The 23,094-nt window shown below is 45.0% G+C and overlaps 1 protein-coding gene across 6 annotated transcripts in view; it reads right to left on the bottom strand.

Moving 5' to 3' along the window:
- Nucleotides 1-23,094, bottom strand: part of ZNF217 (zinc finger protein 217) — a 46,816-nt gene that overhangs the window by 4,074 nt on the left and 19,648 nt on the right. For 2 of the 6 annotated variants that reach the window (XM_033094800.1, XM_033094799.1), the window contains exons 3-6: nt 22,339-22,413; nt 6,476-8,222; nt 3,645-3,761; nt 1,353-2,897 (exon numbers count right to left, since the gene is read on the bottom strand). In XM_033094800.1, the coding sequence (XP_032950691.1) occupies nt 1,353-2,897; nt 3,645-3,761; nt 6,476-7,862 (3,049 nt within the window). In that variant the 5' untranslated portion in view covers nt 7,863-8,222; nt 22,339-22,413. Of the gene's footprint in view, nt 1-1,352; nt 2,898-3,644; nt 3,762-6,475; nt 8,223-17,311; nt 17,332-18,495; nt 18,624-18,830; nt 18,976-22,338; nt 22,414-23,094 lie in introns of those variants that run through there. The other 4 variants (XM_033094801.1, XM_033094798.1, XM_033094803.1 and 1 more) reach the window with 4 other exon arrangements.

The raw sequence follows: 23,094 nt of genomic DNA, 5'->3' as shown, positions 1-23,094 counted from the left end.
GTGTTGTCAAGTTATAGCTGCCATGTTTCTAAGTGCCACGAAGACATCCGAATTATCTAAGTACTAGGTTGTCATTAGAAAGAATTAAAAAGCCAAAAGAAAATGGCAGCAGAACATATTTTAAACCTATATCCATCAAGAACCAAAGCTGTGTGTGGGTGGAAGAGGAGGAGGAAAAACTCCCATTTAAAAAAGGACTTTACTTGCCACACGGCCTTTTCTCATCAAGTAAAGACAAAGTTTAGACTCATGTCCATTTGAAATGCTGAGGGGGGAAAATGGACACTTTTAATCAAAAGGCAGCAAAAATTAATATTTCATCGCAGTGTTTGTAAGTCACCGGAGTGCTGAAAGCAATTTTTTAAAAATTTGCCATCCCTACTAGATCAACTGGCCTCAAGCTCTCCTTGATGGAGCACTGTCATCACACAGAATGCTTAATCTGAAATGAATACAAACTGAGAGGTTTCAAATGGCTTCGTCTCTTTGGAGCAGCACAAACCAGCGGAGCTGGGGTCCCACCAAGGAAGACGTGGTGGTTTAATCAGGTTTGGGGGGGCGGCAGAGCCCGGCAGGTGTGCAGGCAACTCTGAGCTACCCTTTTACACACAGGTATGAGCCAGCCACCTCTGGGAAGGGCTGCGCGAGCAACCAGGGGCTTCAAACACATCTCCAAGGGGAGCACTCCAGGGTAATCTACAAGTGCGACAATTGACAAACACGGGGAAGTAACGTCACTTGTCAAATTCACTTAGTCCTTCACACGGGCTAATCAGGCAGTGTAATCCGAGAGGGCCGAACGTCAAAACTGCTCAAAAGATTGTTTCACCAGCAGTTCTTACGTGTCCTACCCTGTCAGGTCAAGGGTCCTGTGTGCCCCCGGCCCTCGCACCCCCCCCCCCGCCCTCGCACCCCCCTGGGGGGTGGGGCATGTGACAGGGCTGCACGCGAGGCGCAATGCAAAGCTCTGAAGGTGCGTTTTCTGCTCTGAAGGAGTTCGCAGCCCAGTAGGGGTGGTACCACGTGGACAGAAGCTCCCCTATGCTCGGCAGGGTGGGCACACCCTTAAGTGTGCAAAGGCGGCCTGAGGGCGGGAGGTGAGCGGGGCCTAAATGACACCCAGGGCCAGACCAGTGGCTTCTCCACCTAATTATCTTTTTTGCTATCACCCCACCCCTACAAGGGAGGAGGAGGAGCAAGAAGGTAAACACTCCGGACGAAGACTTTATCCTGGGAGGTTGGGCTGTGGGGGCCGTAAACCGTTGCCAAATCTGAGACCATCTCACCGCCCCCCACCGCCCACGCCCGCCTGAACTTTCTGTGCCCCGACTGCACAGAGGGGGGGCGCGTACCTTCCAGCGCCGCGCCCGCAGCCTGGCCGCCGGCAGGCCCGCACCCGTACAGCTGCCCGGCCCCGCCGTAGGGCTTGTGCACCGTCAGCACGTTGGCAGAGTCGATCTCCCCAGAAGCCAGGAAGCGGGGCTTGGGGGGCAGCACCGCGGGCGGCGGGCACGCGTACTCCTGCGGCAGCAGCGACGTGATCCCTCGGACCACGTGGTACTTGGGCAGGTCGAAGCTCCTTCTGTAGTTGGGCCCGGGCTGCTCGGTGTCCAGGGCCGCCGGCCCGGGTTTCGGCCTTTTGGGGAGCGGCTCTCCGAACTCCGGGCCGGCGCTGCCTGCACCCCGGCTACAGAAATAGTCTCGTCCCGGGGGCGCCCACGGGCCGTCGTGCTTGGCCGGGAAGTCGGCAGCGCCGTTGATGGAGCTGCCGCCTGCGGTGGGCGCCGGGGCTCTGAGCTTGGCCTCCGGCCTCTTTGTTTTCTCCGGGGCAGGACAAGCACCGCTTTTAGGAAACATCTCAGGCGGCTGCTGCCTGGCTGCCGGAGCCCCCTGCGCCCCAGTGCTCTGCTGTGGCCTGTGCGACTTCAGGTTACTGGGGGCTAAAGTGCTCGAGTCAGTCCCTGAAGTCAGAGAGGCTTTGCCTGGCCCTGGGGGCCCCTGCTTCCCCTTGTCCGGCTGCAGGCACTTGGACGGGGCTGCGAACGCTGGCCGGGGCTTGGGCTTGGGCAAACCGGATAAGGGAGGCACGTCTTTTCCCAGTAAAGCTGGCGGGCATCCAGTCCGTCTACTTCTCAGCCAAGACTTGCTTCTACAGTTCTTGTGAATGTCAGGGTTGTATTTATGCTCCAGTCTCTGGTGCATCATTAAAACTTCTGGATAAAACGTCTTGAAGGTACAAAATGGACAGGTGATACTTGGGATTAAACTTTTACTCAAAGAAATTGCTGGGCAACTGTGAAGCGCCCCTACGGATAAATTTAAAGGTTTTTCTTGACAGTCCACACTGGGCTTGAATTTGCAGTCCACTGCCACCTCCACCTTCTCTTTGTGGCCGACTTCAGCATTATGGGCGGTGGTACTGCCACCTGGGTGAGCACTGACATCCACTTCCGTTCTGCACATGAGGTTACTGGCCTGAGGTTCACCTGCTGGTCTCTTCTTTAATGTGTCCAAATAGGCAGGGGCAGGATTTCTGCTCATTCTATCAGCACTGTCTTCAGTTGCATTTTTATTGAACTCCTGAGTATCTTTGTGTACGTGTGAAAGGACAGCGCTGCCCAGAACATTCTGGAAAGCAGGGGCCACCCCCTTAAGTTGCTTTGCAGGTGGGCTGCCTTTAGCATCTTTGGCACCATCAAAAAATCTTTTCAAATTTTTGGTTTGCGCACTGTCGGCGGTTAGTAGTGCATCTTCCGTCTCCAGGTTTTTCCCATCGCTCTTCACTTCAGCAGCAATGTCAACCTGCTTATCTTTGTGATGTCTTTCCAAGTGATACCGCAGAGAAGTCTTCTGGGCTGCAGCATAGTCACAAAATTCACATTTGTACGGTTTTTCACCTAAAACAAGAAATGCTGCTATATTACAGAAGCTTATGAGAGGCATCAAAATAGATCTTTGGAAACCAGAAGAATCTAATACAGAATATAGGGTTCTTTCCTTTTTCCTTCTGTATCTACTAATCTTCATATCCGGGATTCCTCATGAAGTGTTTGCTTTATCATGCTTACTATACTGAATCTCTTAACTTGTGAATACATGTCTTTAATTAAAACAACAAAATAACACTTGCAACTTCTTTAAACTTCATAAAAGCCCTATGGAAGTAAGTATTTGTTATCCCACTTTTACAGCTAAGAAAACGGGGGCTCAGAAAGGTTAAATAACCTGCCCACAGTTGCACAGCTAGTGAGTGGAAGAGATGGTGCATGCAGCCTCCTAAACCACGGTTACAGCTGCTTCTGCAATCTAAAGAAAAGGGTACTAAATATATTCACATTTCATTCTAAACTATAAAAATACAAAGAAGCTATGGCATTAAAAGACATTTAAGAGGTTTGAAAATGAGTCAGGCTACAGTAGTCAGAAACTAAACAAGAAACTAACTTCAAAACAAGAGCAGCAGTTCAGATTACAATGACACTGAAAGAATTAAAATGACAGCTGCAATCTGCACACTCCACATTTATTCTTAAGCTACTCTGGGTGTCTAGCAAAATATTTGGGGGGGAAAAATCAGACACAGAGCTATGTCATAATTCTTTTCACTAATACATCCTTTTGAAAAAAATCTAGAAGCTCCTTACCTGTATGCGTTCTGAGATGAATATTGAGGTAATAATTTGAACGGAAAAACTTTCCACAATAACTACATTCTCTTGAGGATGTAAGATGTTTTATTTTGCCTCCATCATCATTTTTATCTTAAAGCAGAAACAAAAAATATGTAAGAAGACAGCGCAAGTACATGAGTAAGGGCGGTGACGTAAATGTTCTTGATAGAAACATTTTTGGAAAGCATTTTTATTAGTGTTGGGTAAACCAAAAAGGCTAAACACACACCAAATGTTTTGAGGTTGTCTGAAGTTTTGAAGTTGTATAAGACGCATGTGGTTTTTTGTTTTTTGGGTTTCTGTCTGAGTCTAGCACAGTTCACTGTCAACGATTTGGTTTTCCATTTGCCTTAATCACAGGTAAGATTGTTGAATAGACAGATGCAGGGGCAGCTCTCTTTCTCTCGACATGGTTGAACTGGGCAGGAACTGGCCAGCTGGAGCCGCACTGACACACGGGGCTGGAACAACCAGCTTCTTCAGGCTAAGTCATTTGGAAAACTGAGCCAATAGAAATCACCAATTTTCCCAACCACCAGGGGCAAAAACAAGTTTTCTATGTTAAGATTGGGCAAGTTACCACTAGAGGGTAGCAAGCACAACTTCATCTGCACAGAAAAGAAAAGGTATGGCACGGGCAAACACCTAGGAAAGTTGGTCAAAATTTAGCAACCTTTTGGAAAGCAGACTGTATCATCCACAAGCATTCACGTGGCCACGATACAGCTGACAAACCAAAGTCTGTCCTCAAAGGACAACACGTTAAACTTTCAACTTCACTCTAGGCAGGAGGATTAGGACAGTGTGTATTACGTGCAAAGGGGAAAGTGTCCACTGGGGACACTAATTAAAGGATGGCTGTACTTCACGCCAACACCAGCCCTCCAAAGGTAACTAGACCGGTGACAGTTAAAATACCCACGCCCCCAAAACTGCGTGTTTAAGTTTTAGATCAACAAGATCGCCTCTTATGGTAGCTCATAGTACAGACATTACAATATGACAACTTCTGAAGTTGGGCTGTCTCTTAACTGGTCGTTTTGTCTTGAAAAACTGTTATTTCCAACGGAAAGACCTCTTCTCCTGCTCCTTCCACATTTTACATTCTAGGTTATTTATAGCTTACTGATTTTAAAAAGCAGCCTACAAGCAAACCTTGGTGAGCCTCCAGATACAGTAAAGACAGAACTGTACAATCTGTCACCCCTAAACGCCCCTGAGGAAACTGTATTCACCTCTAAACACTCTAAAACAGCAGGGACAATCCTCAATCTAAAAAGGTGTCATGAAGACTTTAAAAAATCATGCATCGCATGAACAACTATTAAACCCATTTATAGAAGTTGAAAATTTTTTTTAAATAATCTACTTTGCTTTTTAATCTTCTTAAAAATTAAAAGTAAACCTTAAAAAAAGCCAGTTTGATGGTAAGTTACAGTAAGATACTATAAATGGAGACTAGACCACATCAGAATACAAACCTAGGAAAATCAATTCCCTAAATACAGGATGCCCGGCTTGCTTTCTTACAATCACACCCAACGAGCTGGGTTTGCAGCTGGGGTTGGACCTTATTGCAATTTCCTACTTCCAACTGTGTGTTCACAATTTAGGGTACGTTGCATCACATCCAAAAAGTGATGAAATGCCTTTGTTTTAACAGAAAGGACATGAAATGTCCATATCTACCTGCTTCCTGTCCTTTAAGCATCACCTTTGCTTGGTTTTACAGTGCTGTTCTTTAAAGGACTGTAAACACTTTATAAATAAAGCGGTTGAAATTCCTTGGAGGGCTAAAGACAAGGGTCAATGAGCCAATTTTGCAAACAGGAAAATCAGGACAAAGAAAGGTGAAGCAACACATAATCGGTCCCAAAACAATGCAGTGGTAGAACCAGACTAAGCCCAAGCCTTGGTACTCCCGGCTATTACAGGTAATCCAGCTGCCTGACGACTGAGCCCACGTTTTCCACCTGATTCTTCTGCCCGCCTACACCACCTACTGGCAGAGCCCGACTGGACGTTTGATTTCTTTCAGGGCACGGGGCGTCTCCTGGGCCTAATTGTTTCCCCATTACTGCATGCTCCTCCACAGTCCTGACGGTGACAAAAATCACTTAGAAGACTGGAGGTCTGCATTTAAAGCTTTTTATGATGTACTAAGAAACTACAAGATGTTTTCTAGATTTCTGAAAACTAGTTCTTTAAGTGCTAGGTTTCCTGTGTTCCAGGAAACTTAACACATCCTGAATATCTGGTATGAAAACTTGCTCTCACATCCATCACACGATCAGAAAAAGAACCGGGCACGGGCTTAAGAGGAGATGAAGAGTCCCATATATTGTCTGGCCTCCCGACCCTGGCACTACTGACATTTGGGGCCAGATGATACCTTGGGGGGGTGTCCTGTGCATGAGAGGATGTTTATAGCGGCACCTCTGACTTCCACCCACTGTGTGCCAGCAGCACACACACCACCCCCCCAGTCGTGACAAGCAAAAAATGTCTCTTGACGATGGCAGCTGTCTTGTGGGGGCAAAATCACCCCAGCTAAGCACACTTTAAAGAAACACAGCTTTCGGTTGATCCACAAGTTACAACAATGTCTGCGTGTCCATTCCACAAAATACAAAAATCACTGAATTTTCAGAACAGGAAGCGACCCTGAAAGGACTTTTAACTCAAGCCAGAGGGGTTGGGTGACTTACCAAACGAGCCTGGGCTCAGAGCCAGCCCCCACACCCCCTAACCTGCCAGCGCTCCCTGAGTGTGAGGAGAGGACAGCACGCAGCACAGCAGCTTACCCAAGTGGAACCCTTCGGGAAGCCCGTCCTCAGATCCATCTTCAGAACCACCTTCGCGATCAATGGCCCCGTTCTCGTCCAGGGTGGTGGTCGGGTCCGGAGAACCCATCCTCGGCTGCCTGCCATCGACTGACATGGTTGGCGACTCGGCGTCCACCCTCCTGTCCTTCTTGTGGACTCGCGAGTGCAGGACCAGCTGGTGGTAGGTCCGGAAAGCTTTGCCACACTCAGAGCAGTGCGTGGGCTTCTCCTTGTTACTCGACAGCTTGGGGTCCGCATCCCCGGAAGGCACTTCACCATTGGCGTGTCTGGGCTTCTCCTTATCCTGGGAGAGGCCCGGACAACCGCTCCTACTGGTTTTGGACTTTCCAGAACCCTCAGAATGGCTTTTACTCACGGTCCAAATCTCTCCAAGCTCTTCTTTGTCCGAATCGTCGTTGTCGGTGCTGCCTTCCTGTCCCGGCTGCTCCTTCACTTCTCGGCAGACGGCGACCTTGCCCTTGGTGGCCAGCTGCCAGGCCTGGTAGGTGGTGAACGGATCGAGCTGAGGTATCCATCTGGCGGGCTGCCTCCCGCTTTCAGGGGGCACTTTTGGTCTCAAGTTTAAGAACTGCAGGAACTCCTCTCCCGGGGCCGGCATCCCCTCCTGCTGAGAGTCTGTTTGGGTGCTGCTGCTACCGGAAGCCGTTTCTTTGGTGTGCATCTTCCTGTGATCTATTAGACTTTCTTTATTTGGAAATAGGAAGCCACAAACCATGCAGATTTTGTAAGGAGAGGAGATGCTCTCGGCGGCGTGCTCTTGGACCACCTCGTTGATTGTGACCGGGCTCTCGGAGCCCGGCTGCAGCTTGCCCTTGGCCCCAGACTTGCCGTTGTGTGTCCGCATGTGGTTCTTCAGAAACCAGGGCTCCTTGAACCGCCGTCCGCACACGTTACACCCGTACGTGAAGGAGTCCTTGTGTTTCTTCATGTGGATCTCAACGTCGAAAGCGACTCTGAACGTCTGCCCGCACACTTCACAGCTCAATTCTTCACTTTCTTTGCCATTCTTGTCCTTGGGAGGTTCTGTTCTCACTTGGCTTTTATCAAGAGGACTAAGGTACTCTGCTTCCACACGCAAAACTGCGGGCTCACAAAGGGTGGGCCGGTGCTGCATTAAGACGTGTTTATTAAGGTCTTCCGAGTGTGCGAAGGTCTGACTGCAGAACATGCAGTCCAGGGGCGTGTGTCCTTCTATGTGGATTGTACTTTTCTCCTGGGTGGCTCTGAAAGGGACAGCAGTGGTGCCTTTCAGGGACATGGCATCGTCCAGCTCCATTTGGGTGCCAAGAGGACTGCCAATAACTTCCGGTCCATCCATATAGACTAAGAGGGATTGAGTTGGCATGTTTCCTGTCACTTTATCTAAAGTCAGAATCCGGCTGAGGAATTCCTGGAGTTGGAATAAGGCCACTTATAAGACTTGTCACTCACACCGCAAGCAGCCCTGGGCTTCAAAACTAGAGCAAATGTCTGTTATAAAAGCTCCAAAGAAAGTGTATATTCCTCTAACGCCCTATCTTCAGAAGTCTTAGGAAGCTCAGTGATAGAGAGTATCACCGGTCCTTTCCACAAAAAGGCAGACGGACTCCCCAATGCTTTGGTTCAAATATGAGTCAGCACAAAGCATTAGTTCTCGTTGTCTCCACTGAGTGATTCAGTGGAGCCAGTGAATTCCAGCAACCTGGAGACAAGGGATTTCCGAAACCTAGAGAAAAAAAAATAGGAACGGTGAGCTCGTTCAAGAGAAGGCTGGCATGCGTGATTCAGTGGTCTTTTCCACTGCGGGGGAGAAGATACCTAACTCAATGGCTTTACTTTTAACTAATACAGTGCTATCCTCTTAAACATGCTTGTTAGTTACATCATTAGCATTTTATCCAATCAGCGCCTTTATTCAACCCCTAGAATTTCATCCAGTTAAGAAACTTGTAACTTGAAAGCTTTAATTGCTTTAAGTCTAAAGCGTGAAGTTCCAGGACAGAAATTGTTAAACGCAGCTGAATATGTTTAAAATGCCACTAAAAGGCACGTGTGTATCTTATCCTTATAAACAGCATCTACAAGTCTAGAGACTTATTATAAGATGACAATGAAAGAAAGCACTTTAGGTAAAAATTTAAAAGCCAGAGCTTCAAACTGTTTTATATACAAACACACGGGCTAGAGAAATGCCTAAAAGCACACTGGAACATTACACACACACAGGTCAACAGCGGCAGCACAGAAACACAGGAACCCTTCCTAAAACCCCCGTTCGGGACATACAGAACACCTCAGAATGGGTGCCATCCCAGCCAAGGGGAACCTGGATAAATTTTGGTTCACTGGATATTCCAAACCTCAACCCACTGCCCAAATCCCAGTTTTCTTTGGACAACTCTGCTTTCAACAAGCGTCAGGGTAGGGCTTCCTTGTCCAAACAATAAATAAGGAAACACACACACACACAAACCTACTCTGTAAATGTACACATTTAAAATAAAAATCCTCACCATGGATTGGAGCTGCTTTCAAATGGCTTAGTCTTTAATCAGAAAATGGATCCTCTCGTTATTTTATCCATCTTTCACATTCTGCACTGGCCAGGTGAAAAATGGATAACTTTATTTAGCTCTGCAGGCTCTGATTTAGAAGCTAATTTTCATTCTTGGAGAAGAAATAACCTCTAAAGCCAATACTCTCCATCTTTATGGCAAGCAGAGGAATTGTTTTTAAACAGTGCCAACTACTTTAACTGAAGTCAGTTAATTCCACCCAAGAAAACAAAAAGACATGCAAACTACTACTACCACAGGCATCGTTAAAAAAAAAAAAAAAAAAACTTTCCTTGTCTCCACTTCCTCAAAGAGAGGGCCTGTAGGCTCAGAAGACCAGGAAACATTTCTTCCCCTTCTTTACACTCATAAAAAAGAAAATTCTCATATTCCCTGTTATCTTTAGTTTTGAATAAACTAGATTTTTAACATTAAGCTTTTCTAAATAAGACTTCAGATCAAAGATTAGGGTAAAGAAAGCATGTACTGAAAAGTGTTTTATCTTAACTTCTTAGTCTTTTGTTGCAATCACAATGGAGGATAAACACGTGGGCTGACTACCAGCTTGGTGGGATACAAAAGAACACACCAGAGACCTGAGTTCTAGTCCTCACTAAGCCAGCCACAACCTGACAGTTGTCGCCGCCACCTACCTCATCTGCACCTAATTTAATGCAGATGGTTAAATTCTAGGATCACCTCAGAGTTCCAGAATTCTATGCTTCTGCAGGGTAGATCTGTATTTATGGACAGATATCTTCAAAAGAATATTTAATGATTATGTAATCAAGATATTAAACGATGTTTGGATATATGACTGATCATTTAGGTTTCTATGTAGGCATTTACTCATTCAACAAATATTTGCTGAATGCCAGTGTCCCAAGTAATATTTTAACTAAAGAAATTAACAGCACATATTCTGGAAAAGAAGTTCCCAAACTCTGACAACTGTCTTCACTGGCCAACAGCTAAATGAGAAACAGAGAACAGTGCAGTGAGTTCAGATTAATTTCAATTTAAATAAAGATTGGCCTTTATTTGAGGTCTTTTCTACTTTTTGGTACCAAAATACCCTTTTTTAAAAAATGAAAGAATGGCAGTGGCAAATAGTAGAGGGTTTCAGGTTTTTTTCAGATATCATAATTTGGCAAAATCAAAGTTAGCCCCCCAGGTCTAACCTCAAAGCTACTTTTTTTTTTTTTCAAGAAATTGGACTAGTCTGTGACATTTTTAAGTTTTGGAGAATTCCACTTTTCTATAAATAATCTTTCCCAAAAAGACCCCAACCTCGATCTCTGGAGTAGAAAGATGACGTGAGTGCATCCTATTATTTCCCACCTGAGGTAACAGCATAGACTGGAAATGCCTACCTTAGGAAGATGTTTAAGTTTCAATTTTTACCTCTGAAATGTTCAAATATCTGGGTTAAGTAAGTTATCATCAGCTTCTAACATGAGACCTGAGGGACTGGTACAGGAGGCACAATAGGGGGGAAAATCTCAGGCGAAAGAAGAGCTTCAGTTTGGGGGGAAGGGGTTGAACAGGGCGGAGGCCTGACGCTGGGGGGGAGCCTAGGCCAGGGCGCCCTTGCCTGCGATCTAATGAGTATGACCTTCCTGAGAAAACTGAAGCACATCTTCCTCCAGGAAAGCTTCTGAGACAGAATCTGAGAGTCACTCCCTTTGCCCAACTGTCCCAAGCACTAGACTACCTTGGGTCATAGCGATCTGTACTACTCACCCAGAAGGGATGAAAACCCTGGGCCATCCCTGTAAAGTAAGATCCTAGGGGCACAGACCCTGTCCACCTTGTTCACCGCTGCCCCCAGGGCCTAGAAGGGGTGCCTGGCACAGGGTTGAGGACAAACACCTGGTGAAGAAATCAACCAACGCTACATAATCAGTACAGGTGCAGAAATGAGTGTGCACATACATCTCTGGCCAGTCACCACCAACCATAACTGATCTGACATTGAAATTAACTGGAATGTTCATCAAAACTTCCACATGGCTATCTATGGCTGCCATCTAATTATCATGCTCCACAATTTCAAGAGAGTAATTAAAAAAAAAAAATCACTTAATCGTACCATGAAGGCCAGCACACAAGCAAAACTGCATCCCTTGAGTTTATATAGGCACTTTCCTTATCGAGGCACCAGAACAAAAGTGGGGGGCGTGCTACGGAAATCTCTGACGGCAAACATCTTCAACCCTTGCCTGAGAAACTATACACAAACAAAACACTTCCTTAAACTATAAATCAGGATCTACATCGCTTAAAACCAACCTGCTAAACAAAAACCTTTAGCGTGATTATACTAATAAAGACTTTAATAATCACAGAACTTAGGAAAACCAGACATTCCAGCCCAATTACTGGCCACAACAAATCGCCGTTTCCAATGGGGTGAAGCGTGTGTGCGCATGCGCACAGCCTTCCCAGAGCCTCGTTTCCCCACGTGGAGCACACGGAAGCCATGTGACACCCATGACACTGCTGGTCAAGTCAACTGTCCCGACAAAGCACTGGAGGGGGGGAAGCAGGGCACTAACCCAGCACCTACAGGCTAAATGCTTTTAGTTTACAGCAAAGGGGGGCATTCTGAACACACTAAGCTTATTGAAAGGCACTTTGCAAAAATATTTTTCAATGTTTAAGAAGTTTTTTCTGAACCTTTACACAGGTAAGTAACAGCAATTAACCTGCAGCCATATACCCCAAGGCACCTAAGGCAAGAGCTTATTCAGTATAACCTTACATGATGAGAGAATACCAGTATTAATTTATATTGTGATCACTTACATTTTTAAAACATTAACCACAACATACTCTTTGGAAAAACAGTAGGAACTATGTTGCTATAACTGCCTGAAATATAACTCTGATGGTTCTTTAGGTCATTTCTTCTGTTTTTGTTTAAAGCAGAAATTCAGTTGTGAGTAAAGCTACTGCAAATTCTGCCACTACCAGTTCTGCAAATTAGTAAATGTCACACATTAGACAATGCTTAATAAAAAGCACAATAATTTGTGCTTAAGGACAACAGAACAGAGGTAAATGCCACCATGCTGACAGCTGCTGTTAACTTTTCAATATTGTTCTTTTTTGTGCTCAGACTATAAACCTTTAGAGACAGCAAAGCTCTACTAGAGCTGAACAGGTTATCTCTAACATTTCTTCATATGGAATACTCATCACCATAGTAGGCGCAATAAGGCATTCAAAGTCATCAAAAACTGTCAAGAACACACAAAATTCTATTTATAGACAAGCAAGAACACACAAAATTCTATTTATATCCAGCAACTCTACTAGCAACACCCCCACCTAAGTGCCCAACTAAACAATCATTAAAACATTTAACCTGAACAAACTGCTACTTGTTGACCAATTCATTTGTACCCTTGAAACTGTAAACTTATCTCCAAGATCTAGTTAGGAAACTTACAGTTTTTCTCTAAGTTTCCCTTGTGTATTTTACACATACTACTTTTTCTGAATCTGACAAGTAGAGAACTCTACCTAGTAATCTACAGTAGCAATCAAAACCTGTAACTTTAAATCCTTCAACACTATTTCAAGGAAATCACCAAGGTCACACCCGTGAGCTAAATGGTCAGTCAACCCAACTTGCCTAATATAGCTGTGGAAAGATGTTTAAAAGTTAAGTGGAAGAGAAAGATACAAATACTCAAAGCTGATATTCAACATTACAGCCTAAACTATTTAAAAGCAGATGACTGCTCAAAGGCAAAGTTTGGGAAGGTCCTATTGTAGGAAGGACACAGTGTCATTTTCTTGAAACTGTATATATAAGTGTTCACTTCTAAATAGAATTAAAGACCAAAGTAGTGCAATAAAAACATAATCATATTAGCACATTTGAATGTCATGATTAAAACCTATGCCTGATCATTCCAAATCACGTAAGGTCAGTTAAAGGACCTTAATATGAACTTAAAAAGCACCATATATTAGTTTTAGTTTCAATATTATCAGTATTACAGATACTGTAGTCTGTAAACTGGCTTTTAAAAATTCCATCTTGACCTGAAAGAGAACTATAAGGGAAACGGATTTTAAAAAAAGATTTTTAATGAAGCAAGGTCGAGCCCTACTATCAGTGAGTCTATTATTATGACCTTACCAGTACTACTTTAAATATTTTGAAAAGATTTTAGACTAACTCCAAAGAGAGGGAGTGATTTCGGAGAACTGAAAAAATAAGCTGTTCTCTCTTTACCTGTGTTAATTCTCTACAGAGAAAACAGTGAATGTGGAGACACACAAATAACTTGCATAGAGAGAGACATGTATAGATAGATACACAAATAACTGTGACCATTGTGTCACAGCACCACCCTCCACACCTACACCTCTTTTTCCACAGGGCCAAATGGTGAGTGCTCTTAACTGTACCCAACTTAACTTCAGACTAACTACATACATGGCAATGCCTGTCAAAGCATGAGAGCTTTCTTTAGCAGCATTTAAATATTCCCCTCCCTATCTATGTTCAGCAAATACTAAATTTGTATGTCTGGCCCTTTCAAATTACCAGTTTGCTTTCAAAATGAAGGAAGAAAGCCTCCTTTCAATTAACACATACAGTCACTGTTCAGTAGATTTATATGCTGAACAACAACAAACGTATCCACTGATTAAAAAAAAGAAACTCTTCTGGTATAACTGAACTGTTTTGAAGTTATCCGGAGTTGATACACGTAGGAAAAATAAAAACAAGTATTTCTCCTAATACAGATTCAAGAACAAAACATACCTAGACTCTCAATCTCCAGGCCATATAACTGTATTTTAAATTCAAAAGATTTTCTGACACTAGAAAATAATGAGCACCCATACACAAAACACTACAAGAACCTGTTAAAAAAGCAGCATCTGCCCCTTGGGTAGCTTTTCTATGTGGAAGACACAGAAAACAACTTTGCCAAAGCTTAAGGACAAAGGCTAAGGAATAAAACGAATTTTCTCATACAACTTAACTCAGCTGTCTTTTCAGGTTTAGTAATTTTATTTCTCAACTTTATCATAAAATTACCAAACTGGCCCCAAATTTCCAGTAACTCAGTTATGTTGTTACCCTGGGCAGGAAGTAATGGGGATGTTAAGAACAGTCAGTCAACAAATGTTCAAATGTGAAGCTTTTTAACGAGCATTCCAATGTTAGGCATAAAATGGCAGTGGCAGCTGGCTGCCAGGGGCTGCCCCTCCATTTATTTGGAAGACAGATTTATACAAGAATTGAGCTTGCTCATCACGAGCCGCAGATTTTAGCAAAGAATGGTCCCTGTCCTCTCCCTGCCCTCATAGTCTCCCTTCAAAATCCTTTGCCCCACATACCACTGCAAACTGGCCTAACTGTATTACTGGCTGGAGAAAAACAATCCAAATCACTTATTCCTACAAGGCAGCAGCATTTCATTCAGTATGTTATGCTGCACCCAAAACGAGGCCATGGAGTTATAAATGATCAAGCTCCCCCTCACCCAAACTTAAGAAATTTCCTGTTGTCTGTGTGTTGTCATTCTTTCTTCCACATGCATTTAAATTAGTCAACACCCCTCCTGGCAAAATGTGGGGATGGGGTGTACAAAATCCAGACTGTTCCCACTGTCCCAGGTCTAATTTACACGCTGGAACTAAACCCTTTACTATCTGGAATACTTCATTATGACTGGGATTCCTTTCATACCTGTTCCGTAAATACCTTCCAGGTTTTTATTTTGTTATACCTCAGTAATTTAAAAACTCTTCTATATACTCCAATTGTAGTCATTTAATTTAAAATCACCTTACATTTGTTTTATTCTCTTGGAACACTCATCAGTGTATACAGCTGTCTCATGTTTGATTCCTATTGTATAACTTGAAGGCTTAAAAATACCCAGCCACTGTTCAGAACTTTGGCATCACCTTTCCATTTCACTTATTAACCATACTGCCACGGGATTAAACTGAAATAGGGAATTAGTAATAAACCATTTAAAACAAGTCATACCCAGCAACCTCGAAAACCACAGCATACAGGCCGTACTGGCACCCATGAGATGGAACAATGTGAACTGAAAAAAATTTTTAAGCAAATGGAAACAAAACTTCATGTAAAATATGAAAGAGGTCCAATCACTTCCAGTCCGAAGAATCAGATAAAAGCGTATCTCTTTTTTTTTTAAGTAGCAGATTGTAGGCAGTCAAGAGTCATTAAAACTACTCAGAAGTTCTTATCAGCCAATATCATGTTTGTGACAACTGTGAGAAAAGATTTTAATTGTATAAAGTGGGAAAACAGCACATCTTTTGGGACCCCTGAGGCACTCATCAAACGTTTCAGAATTAAGAGTGCTCGGGAGTTGGAAAAAGGCAACCCTGCTGTGGCGACAACATGCCATTTCATCACCAACACTGTTAAGAGAGAGAAAAGTGATTAGCATTTATCTGAAATAAGGAGAGAGACTGTCCTGGCTAGGCCATTATATCCTTAATTATTTCATCCATTTGTAAGTGACTTGATGATTAAGCCTTATTTCCAGATTTCCTCTTTAAAAGGACCACTGCAAGGGAAAAGTGGGGCTGCCATTCCTCCAAGTGCCACTGCCAAAAATGGAGGCTGACAAAGAGTATGCAAATCTACCTCCACCCACCTTAAACCTTAAAGTACAGGCAAAGTCAAAACCCTCCCACCTCCTTCTTCCTCCCCTAATACCTGAGGGGGGAAGGGCGAGGGGGGGGCAAGCTGTTATCTAAATAAGATTCTTCAGGGTGAAGGGGGAAAATATTTTCTACAAATTTTATCTAAGTAATGTATTAGTTCCTTTTTTAAATGAAGAAGTGAAAGGGAATAATATGAACCCAAGACAACTGCTAAACTTCAATCTAGCAGTTACTTAAAAAAAAAGACACACAGCAAAGGTCAAACTGCAAAGTGTTAGGTGTTGTGAAGATAAAAGGATTGCAAGAAGCTGGACACTGAAGAAGTTCTGTGTCCTTCACCTATGAAAGTCATAATCTTCTCCCCTACTTCCTCCTCCAGCATGCAAATCAATGTGCAGAGCTAAACCAGCAGCCTTCACACCAAATAATTAAAATTCCAAACAATCAGATTAACCCTAGTCTAACAAACAAGCCAAACACATTATAAATTTGTCTTGTAGCTCTTGACTTCTAGATTTTTAAATAAGAAGGCACTGCTTCTAGAATTTAATACTTATGTAACTGATTAAAAATGGCAGCAATGGGCGGGGGGTGACTAAAACACCGGGATTAAAAACACACACACTACTCCAGTCTTTGGAATACTGAACAAAATAGTATCTAAAATAAACATGACTTCTCAGAAAAAGTCATCTAACATTAAGGACACGCCTTACAAGTTCTTAGCACATATTAACGAAGCAAGCACAAACTAGTGGTTTGACTGTTATATTCTTCAGTCAAAAAGCAATTAGGTTATTACTCTGCACTTGTCACTACAGAGACTGAAGGCTTTTCAAAACTCTAGGTCTATTACTCATTCTCAAAATGTGATAAAATTTAGTATTTTAAGTCTTACTTGATATCAAGGCAGTCCATCCATTCCAGGGGAGAAAGTACAGTAAACAAACATTTTAAATGAACTTCTTGACATATAGAAAAGAGGAGATAAAGGCCTGCTCAGACCCCTACCTAGTCGCCAGGCCTGGCCGGCAGCTGTTGTTACCCTGCCTTTCTTTTGTTGAGCTTAATCTCATGTCAACTCATTCAACCAACTCAAAAGCGATGAAGACATAATTGAATCAACCTGAACTAAATCAGACCTAGGCTTCTTAAAACATACAGCTTAATGGTTGCAAACGATCTAGAAAACCAGGAAACCAGCTAGGCTGCGGTATGCACGGTGGTCAGTAATACACGACCCCAAACGGGCCAAAGGACCACTACAACCGCCATTTGTTTCATACACGTTTAGGAATGTTCAACGCTTCAAACCCTATAGGCTGATTCAGAAAGATAAACTGAGGCTCAAAGAATTTCAAAGGGGAACACACCAAAGCCTTAAACTCTGAAGTTGGAGTATCCTTTTCCTGGAGGGGTGGGTAGTTTCTACTGCTCCAAGTGTGAACAGGCTACTACTGGGGTCCCAGAAGTGGCCACTGGTGGCTCCTTCCTTTCCCTGAAACTAAACCTTGCGGGAAAACTCCCCGCCGGCCCACCCCACCCGCCCAAGAAAGCAGCTTCCCGTCCTCGGTGGCCCTACCCGGAATCCTAAAATGTGGATTCCAACCCGGGACCTCAAATTCCCCGGCGCGCAGGTACCCGGCCTGAGCACCTCGCAGGCCAGATCTCGCCCGCTCGGAGGCAGGACCGCCCAGGCCGCCCCAAATCCAGCCTCCCGGGCCTCCAGCAGCGCCCTCCCCTTCCCCGTCCCGCATTTTGGGGCCAAATCAAGAGTGAAGAGGACTCTACATCTGAAACTGCGCGGTTTCGCCACTCAGCGCCTACCGGCAGAAACTTCCCTTTTAGAAAAAAAAGAAACACTTTTAGGCTAACATTTCAATCCCTCCTGCCCTTTAGAGTTCCTAGTTCTGCTTCCAGCTGGGGCTTTGGGTCTCCCACTAGAATTGAGTTATAAAGATATTCTTTAAGCGTTTAAGGGTTATTTTACAAGTTTCTTAAATCTTTAAAATTAAAGGGGGAGATTGAAAAAAAACCAATCACACATCTAGGAAATGTAGCCTGGTGCACCGCCTGCTCAGAGATGGGCAGAAGAAGACCGGGACTCTGGGGGATGATGGATTTGGGGGCGCCCGGGGGGCTCGATGGGGTGCGCTTCGAGGTCCGCAGCCAGGCCAAGCCCCTCCCCCGGCCCAGGAGACGCGCCCTCCGCCCGGCCCGTGTGGACGGTCCCGGCCATTGTTTGCGGGGGACGCCTGTTAGGACGCATTGTTTTGGCTGTTTCCAACTTGCCCCGGCCCCTCCCGGGCCATCGCTGGGGACCCCGCGCCGGCCCCCGCCCCTCACCACCGAGTGGGCAAACCGGTAGATCTGCCCCGCGGAGCCACCCAACTTTTCAAGAACAGCCCCCCACGCACCCACGCTCGCAACCCCCAGGCTCCCTCCGGCCAGCCCTTGGCTCCAGATCCGGAGAAGAGGGACACCCCCGCCCCCAAGCCATCTCGACTATTTTTAAGAGTGAGTGTGATGGTAAAACACTGTCTGTATACACCGGGGGCTCGCCCGACACCTTCTCGCCGGGTGGGGAGGGGGCGCCCTAGAGGAGCGGAATAGAGTAGGAATGGGGGGGCGGGCGGGGCGATCATCCGGGGAGGGAGGCGAGATAACGAGCACTGGAGACTCGAGGTCGGGCTCGGGGGTACGCCGGAGGGGCGAAGCGGGGCGCCCCCTGGGGCCCGGCGCGGGCGGGGGACGCGCCCCCTTTACCTGCGGCTCCGGCTCCTCGGCCATTTCCTCGCTCGGCGGCGGCCGGGACTGAACTGACACCACACGAGCGAGCCGAGGTTTGAATGAGGAGGGAGCGGGCGAGGAGGGGAGGGGGCGGGGAAGGCAGGAGGGAGGGGAGGCGACGGGGAGTTTCTCTCGGCCTTTTGTGCGGACACCTCCCGGATTCCGCGCCCGCACCGGCCCCCCAAAAGAGACGGGGGGCCACGGGGCGAGGGGCGAGCCATCCCCCACGGCTCCTCTGAGCCTCGCACCTTGAAGACCCCCCAAAAGTAGTGCCCCCACCCCCACCCCGAAGATTTGGGGGCCGGGCTCACCTCGGGCGCGGGGCTAAGGTGAGCGGGGTGGGGGTGCGCACGAGGGGCAAAGGCGCGGGCGCCCCCTACTCGTCCGCGCGGGGACAGTGCAGGCGCGGGGGGTCCCTAGAGCCGCCGGGGCGCGGCGCGTCCGGCGCACGGGGACTGTTGGGTCAGAAAGTGCTCAGGGAGCAGCTGTTGCGCCCTCCCTCGGCCCCGCCGCTCGGAAACGCCCCGCCTCCTGCCTTCACCGGCCGCGCGGCCCCGCCCCGAGGCCCCGCCCCGCGCCCACGTGACCCGCGCAGGCGCGCCCCTGCCCCTCCCACCGCCGTGGACTCCTCCTCTGGGACGCGAGCGAGCAGACGAGCACGCGCACCCCCTGTTCTCGCCCGGGAGATTTCCGCGCACGCGCGCATCTTTCACCCCCCCCCCCCACACACACACACACACACACACACACATCCCCCGCCTCCCGCCGTCCGGCTTAACGTGGCCCGCGCGCGCCCGGCGGTTCTAGTGACAGGTACGCGGGGAGGGGGCCACGGAGACCGCGCGCAGGCGCACATCCAGGCCTCAGCCTCGCCGCCTCCCCCTCCCTTGTAAGGTGTGCCCAGGCGAGGGGAGGGGCTTGTATCCCGAACTCCTGGGTCATCCAGAATTACCAACAAACAAAAAGCCTTTACAACACCCATTTGGGTAGGTTAAAAGGCAGCTGTGGACAAAACAACGATTTTTTTTCAGATTTTCTTCAAGTGTGAGGAAAATCTATGAGATAAGATGATTAAAATGTTTTTTTAATTAGTACCTTCATAAAGCTATCCTTTAATTGTTATTTTTCTTAAAAGGCTAGACTTACGCTATTATAACTTGAGATTTCTAAATTTGGCCTAGGTTCCAAGAACCACTTGGGTTTGATAGAAATCCACGTGGATGAAACCGGGCTTAAACCCGGGGACCAGAAAAAAAAAAAAGCCATTTCCTCTCCTCCCCACGCTCAACTCATTTAAAGCATTTCCCTCCTGTTCTTTTCCTTGCTCACACACACACACACACACACACACATACACACACACACAAGAAGTTATGATTCCGAGGACTCTGATTTCCCCCATTTTAAGTAAGCTCCAGGGAGGAACCACAGAAGCAACGATCAGATCCACTAAGTTTTCTGCCCCCAGATGCAAACGAATGCAAATATAAACGGAGCTAAGCAAGTCACCACAAACTAGCGCAGTTTTTTTTTTTTTTGGCTTTCCGTGTGCCCAAAATGTAAACACTTAAAACACATCAAGAAAGGCAAAGTATATACTTAATAAGTCAGGACCAAAAAAACACTACGTAAATGCTCAGCGGGTAAGCAATCCAATCCTTCATAAATAGGAAATGGAATTTGAGAGACAACAGCTTCTTAGCAAGGGGGAAGAATTTGCCAAGTGTGATGTTTTGCTGTCATTTTATATATAACTACTAACCCCACATATGGTCTGGTTAGTCTTTTTTTAAAAAGGAAGTGAACCAATTACTTACTCACACTTAATTAATTAGCAGCGCCAGAAGTAGATTCTGAGGCCAGAACTCTTTTTTTTTTCACTCAAGTACACTGATACTGATCACTTCTAGTAGTACGGTTCCTTTTCTCCCGGAAGATGAATACCTTTCTTTAAAATATTTTATAGAGTTTTGTAAATAGTGACATCCTAATACACAGTCCAAAGACATACTCTTCATAAACAAGAAGCTTCATTGAACTTATCAAAACAAATGACTTCCAGCACTGCTCAGAAACAAAGAAACCGTGAACTAGTGCAACCAGGTTGAGTCTTAACATAAGTTGTAGCCTCACTCTACATGTTAATGGATAACCTTTGAACTCTGAAACCCTGAATGCTGTAAACACAATAGCACTGATAGTAGTTAAAAATCCTGCTATCAAAATTGAGCACAAAGAAAAGTCTAAACTTTTCTTCAGTAGGAATAGGGAAACAATCAAAAGTTTTGACAAATGATCGTTTCACTTAGAACAATGAAGCTCCTGGCTCTCAGACCTTGTTGCTACTGAATGATTTTCTGAGCAAAAACTGCTGTGCTTTTCTCTATGCCCCTCACAAAGCTACCACTTTATTAGCGTAATCGTAAGATGTGTTAGCTATTGTTTCTTTCCTCCCCCCCAAAAAAAACAATTTTATTATGTTGTAGCTTTCGAAATTGAAAGATAATTGTATTAACTGATCTATCTGCTAAGACTTTATATGTGATCCTTATGTCTGAGCAAAGAATTACAAAGAACCTTATTCCTGGAAGCACGCCAACAAAACTGGGAAATCATTGCAAAATTCTGCTAGTGACTGAGTGCTGGGTTGCAAACACATACTGTGTTTTTAAATGGACATAGAGTGAGTGATCTGAATTAGCTGTCTGAGAATCATTCTTCCTTTAGAATGTAGAGACTCATACCTAAGATGTATTGGAAAGCACATATAGTTAAAACAATTAAAAATGGAAACTCCAAAACTAACAGGAGAACACCGGAACATTTGGTTTTGTAATAAAAGCTAATAATTCTATTATTATTGTTTGAAATGAAAATTAAAAATCGAACGTTGGTCTGTATGTACTTAGCTCCACCCACGAGTAATCCTGTTTTGCCATCACCCCCCCTAGCTAGACTAATTCTAAAGGAGTCAGGTGCTGCAAACAGGCAGGCAACACAAAGAATGGAACCAGAAATGTCCCTTCAGATGTGAGCTGATGCTCTGCACATGTTACTCGGGGAAAGGGCAGAAAAAGCCCCACTTCACCTCTTTTAAATGCGACAAACATCAGCTGCACCTCATTTTTCACAATTATCCAAACAGAGCAGCTCTCCTTAAGATATGCTTCCCAGTGTACGCTTTAAAAATCGCACCATTATCTCTGATTTAATCCTAGTGATCTGAGACCTCTTCTTTTAGCTAACTTCTGGTTTTCTCTCCAGATCCTGCCTGCCACAGCAATCTCAGACCTAATAACGAAACAAAAAAATCCTTCTAACTTGCTATATTTAACATTCATTGGAATCTTCTTTTGAGACTTAGCCTTAATTAGAAGAGCAGAATGCGGTTTGATCTTCTTCTTTTGCAAGTATTTATTTTACTGTGGAACTATTACAGAAAAACGATTTGGAAACTGTGTAGAAAACGCTGGAGCTGAAATGGAGCCAACACAGATATTTGACTTAAAAAGAATTCAGTGTTCAGAGCAGGAAAACCTGAAAAACTGCAGTGAGGAGTTAGCAGGAAAAGAGAATGGAAAAGTTAGCCAAACCTGCCAGCTTCTGCAAACTACAAAGGACATTTGAGAAGGAAACCGGGGCAGCCCTTTTAACATGACTCAATACACTCAGTTAAGTAGGGATCACCAGCAACTTGCAGGAAACACCACACTTCTCTTTTCTATTAAGTTTCTTGATTTCACTCAAGTCACCTCAAAATTTTAAACCCTCTATAAAACATCATAATAATAGATGATAAAAGTAAATGGCAGAAATTACCTTTCAGAAGTGGAGGCAGCGTCCGGAACCTGGGGACTCGCTTGAGTTTGCCAGTCCACCTGGCTGGGAACAATACTGAAAGAGATGTGATTGCTGGATTTTACAAGCAAACCAAAAAGGGAGGGGCCAACAATAAGGTTCAATTTAAATAGAAGTTTAGATACAATCCCGACCTGATTAAATTAACTTGATTACGTTCAGGGGACAGTGTTTATTTTAACTGTATTCATCCCATTGGCAAGTTTGATCAGTGCCTTTCCCCTTTGCAAGCACAACTTTTGTCTCCCTCTGATATTCTGGATGGTTTTCCAAGGTTGACCTGGCTCAAAATGTAAATGTAAACTCTCTTTAAAAATTACATGTGTCATATAACTTTCAGAGCACCTCTTTGAAGCTTTTTGCATTCATCTGATATTCCAAGTGGGGAATTTTGGGAAAGAGGAGATAAGAGTTAGAGGACAGTAACATTTATTAAAATCTGATTCCTATCCTCATCTCAATAAATGGAACCATCTACAACTCAACATCAAAAAAAAAATCCAATTAAAAAATGGGCAAAGGACCTAAACAGACATTTCTCCAAGGAGGCCATACAGATGGTCAACAGACATATGAAAAGATGGTCAAGGGCACTAATCATCAGAGAAATGCAAATGAAAACCACAATGAGATATCACCTCACACCTGTCAGAATGGCTATCATCAATAAATCAACAAACAAGTGTTGGCGAGGATGTGGAGAAAAGGGAACCCTTG

Source organism: Rhinolophus ferrumequinum, chromosome 23, assembly GCF_004115265.2.
Source record: "Rhinolophus ferrumequinum isolate MPI-CBG mRhiFer1 chromosome 23, mRhiFer1_v1.p, whole genome shotgun sequence".
NCBI lineage: Eukaryota > Metazoa > Chordata > Mammalia > Chiroptera > Rhinolophidae > Rhinolophus > Rhinolophus ferrumequinum.
This window is presented reverse-complemented; position numbering and strand designations above follow the sequence as displayed.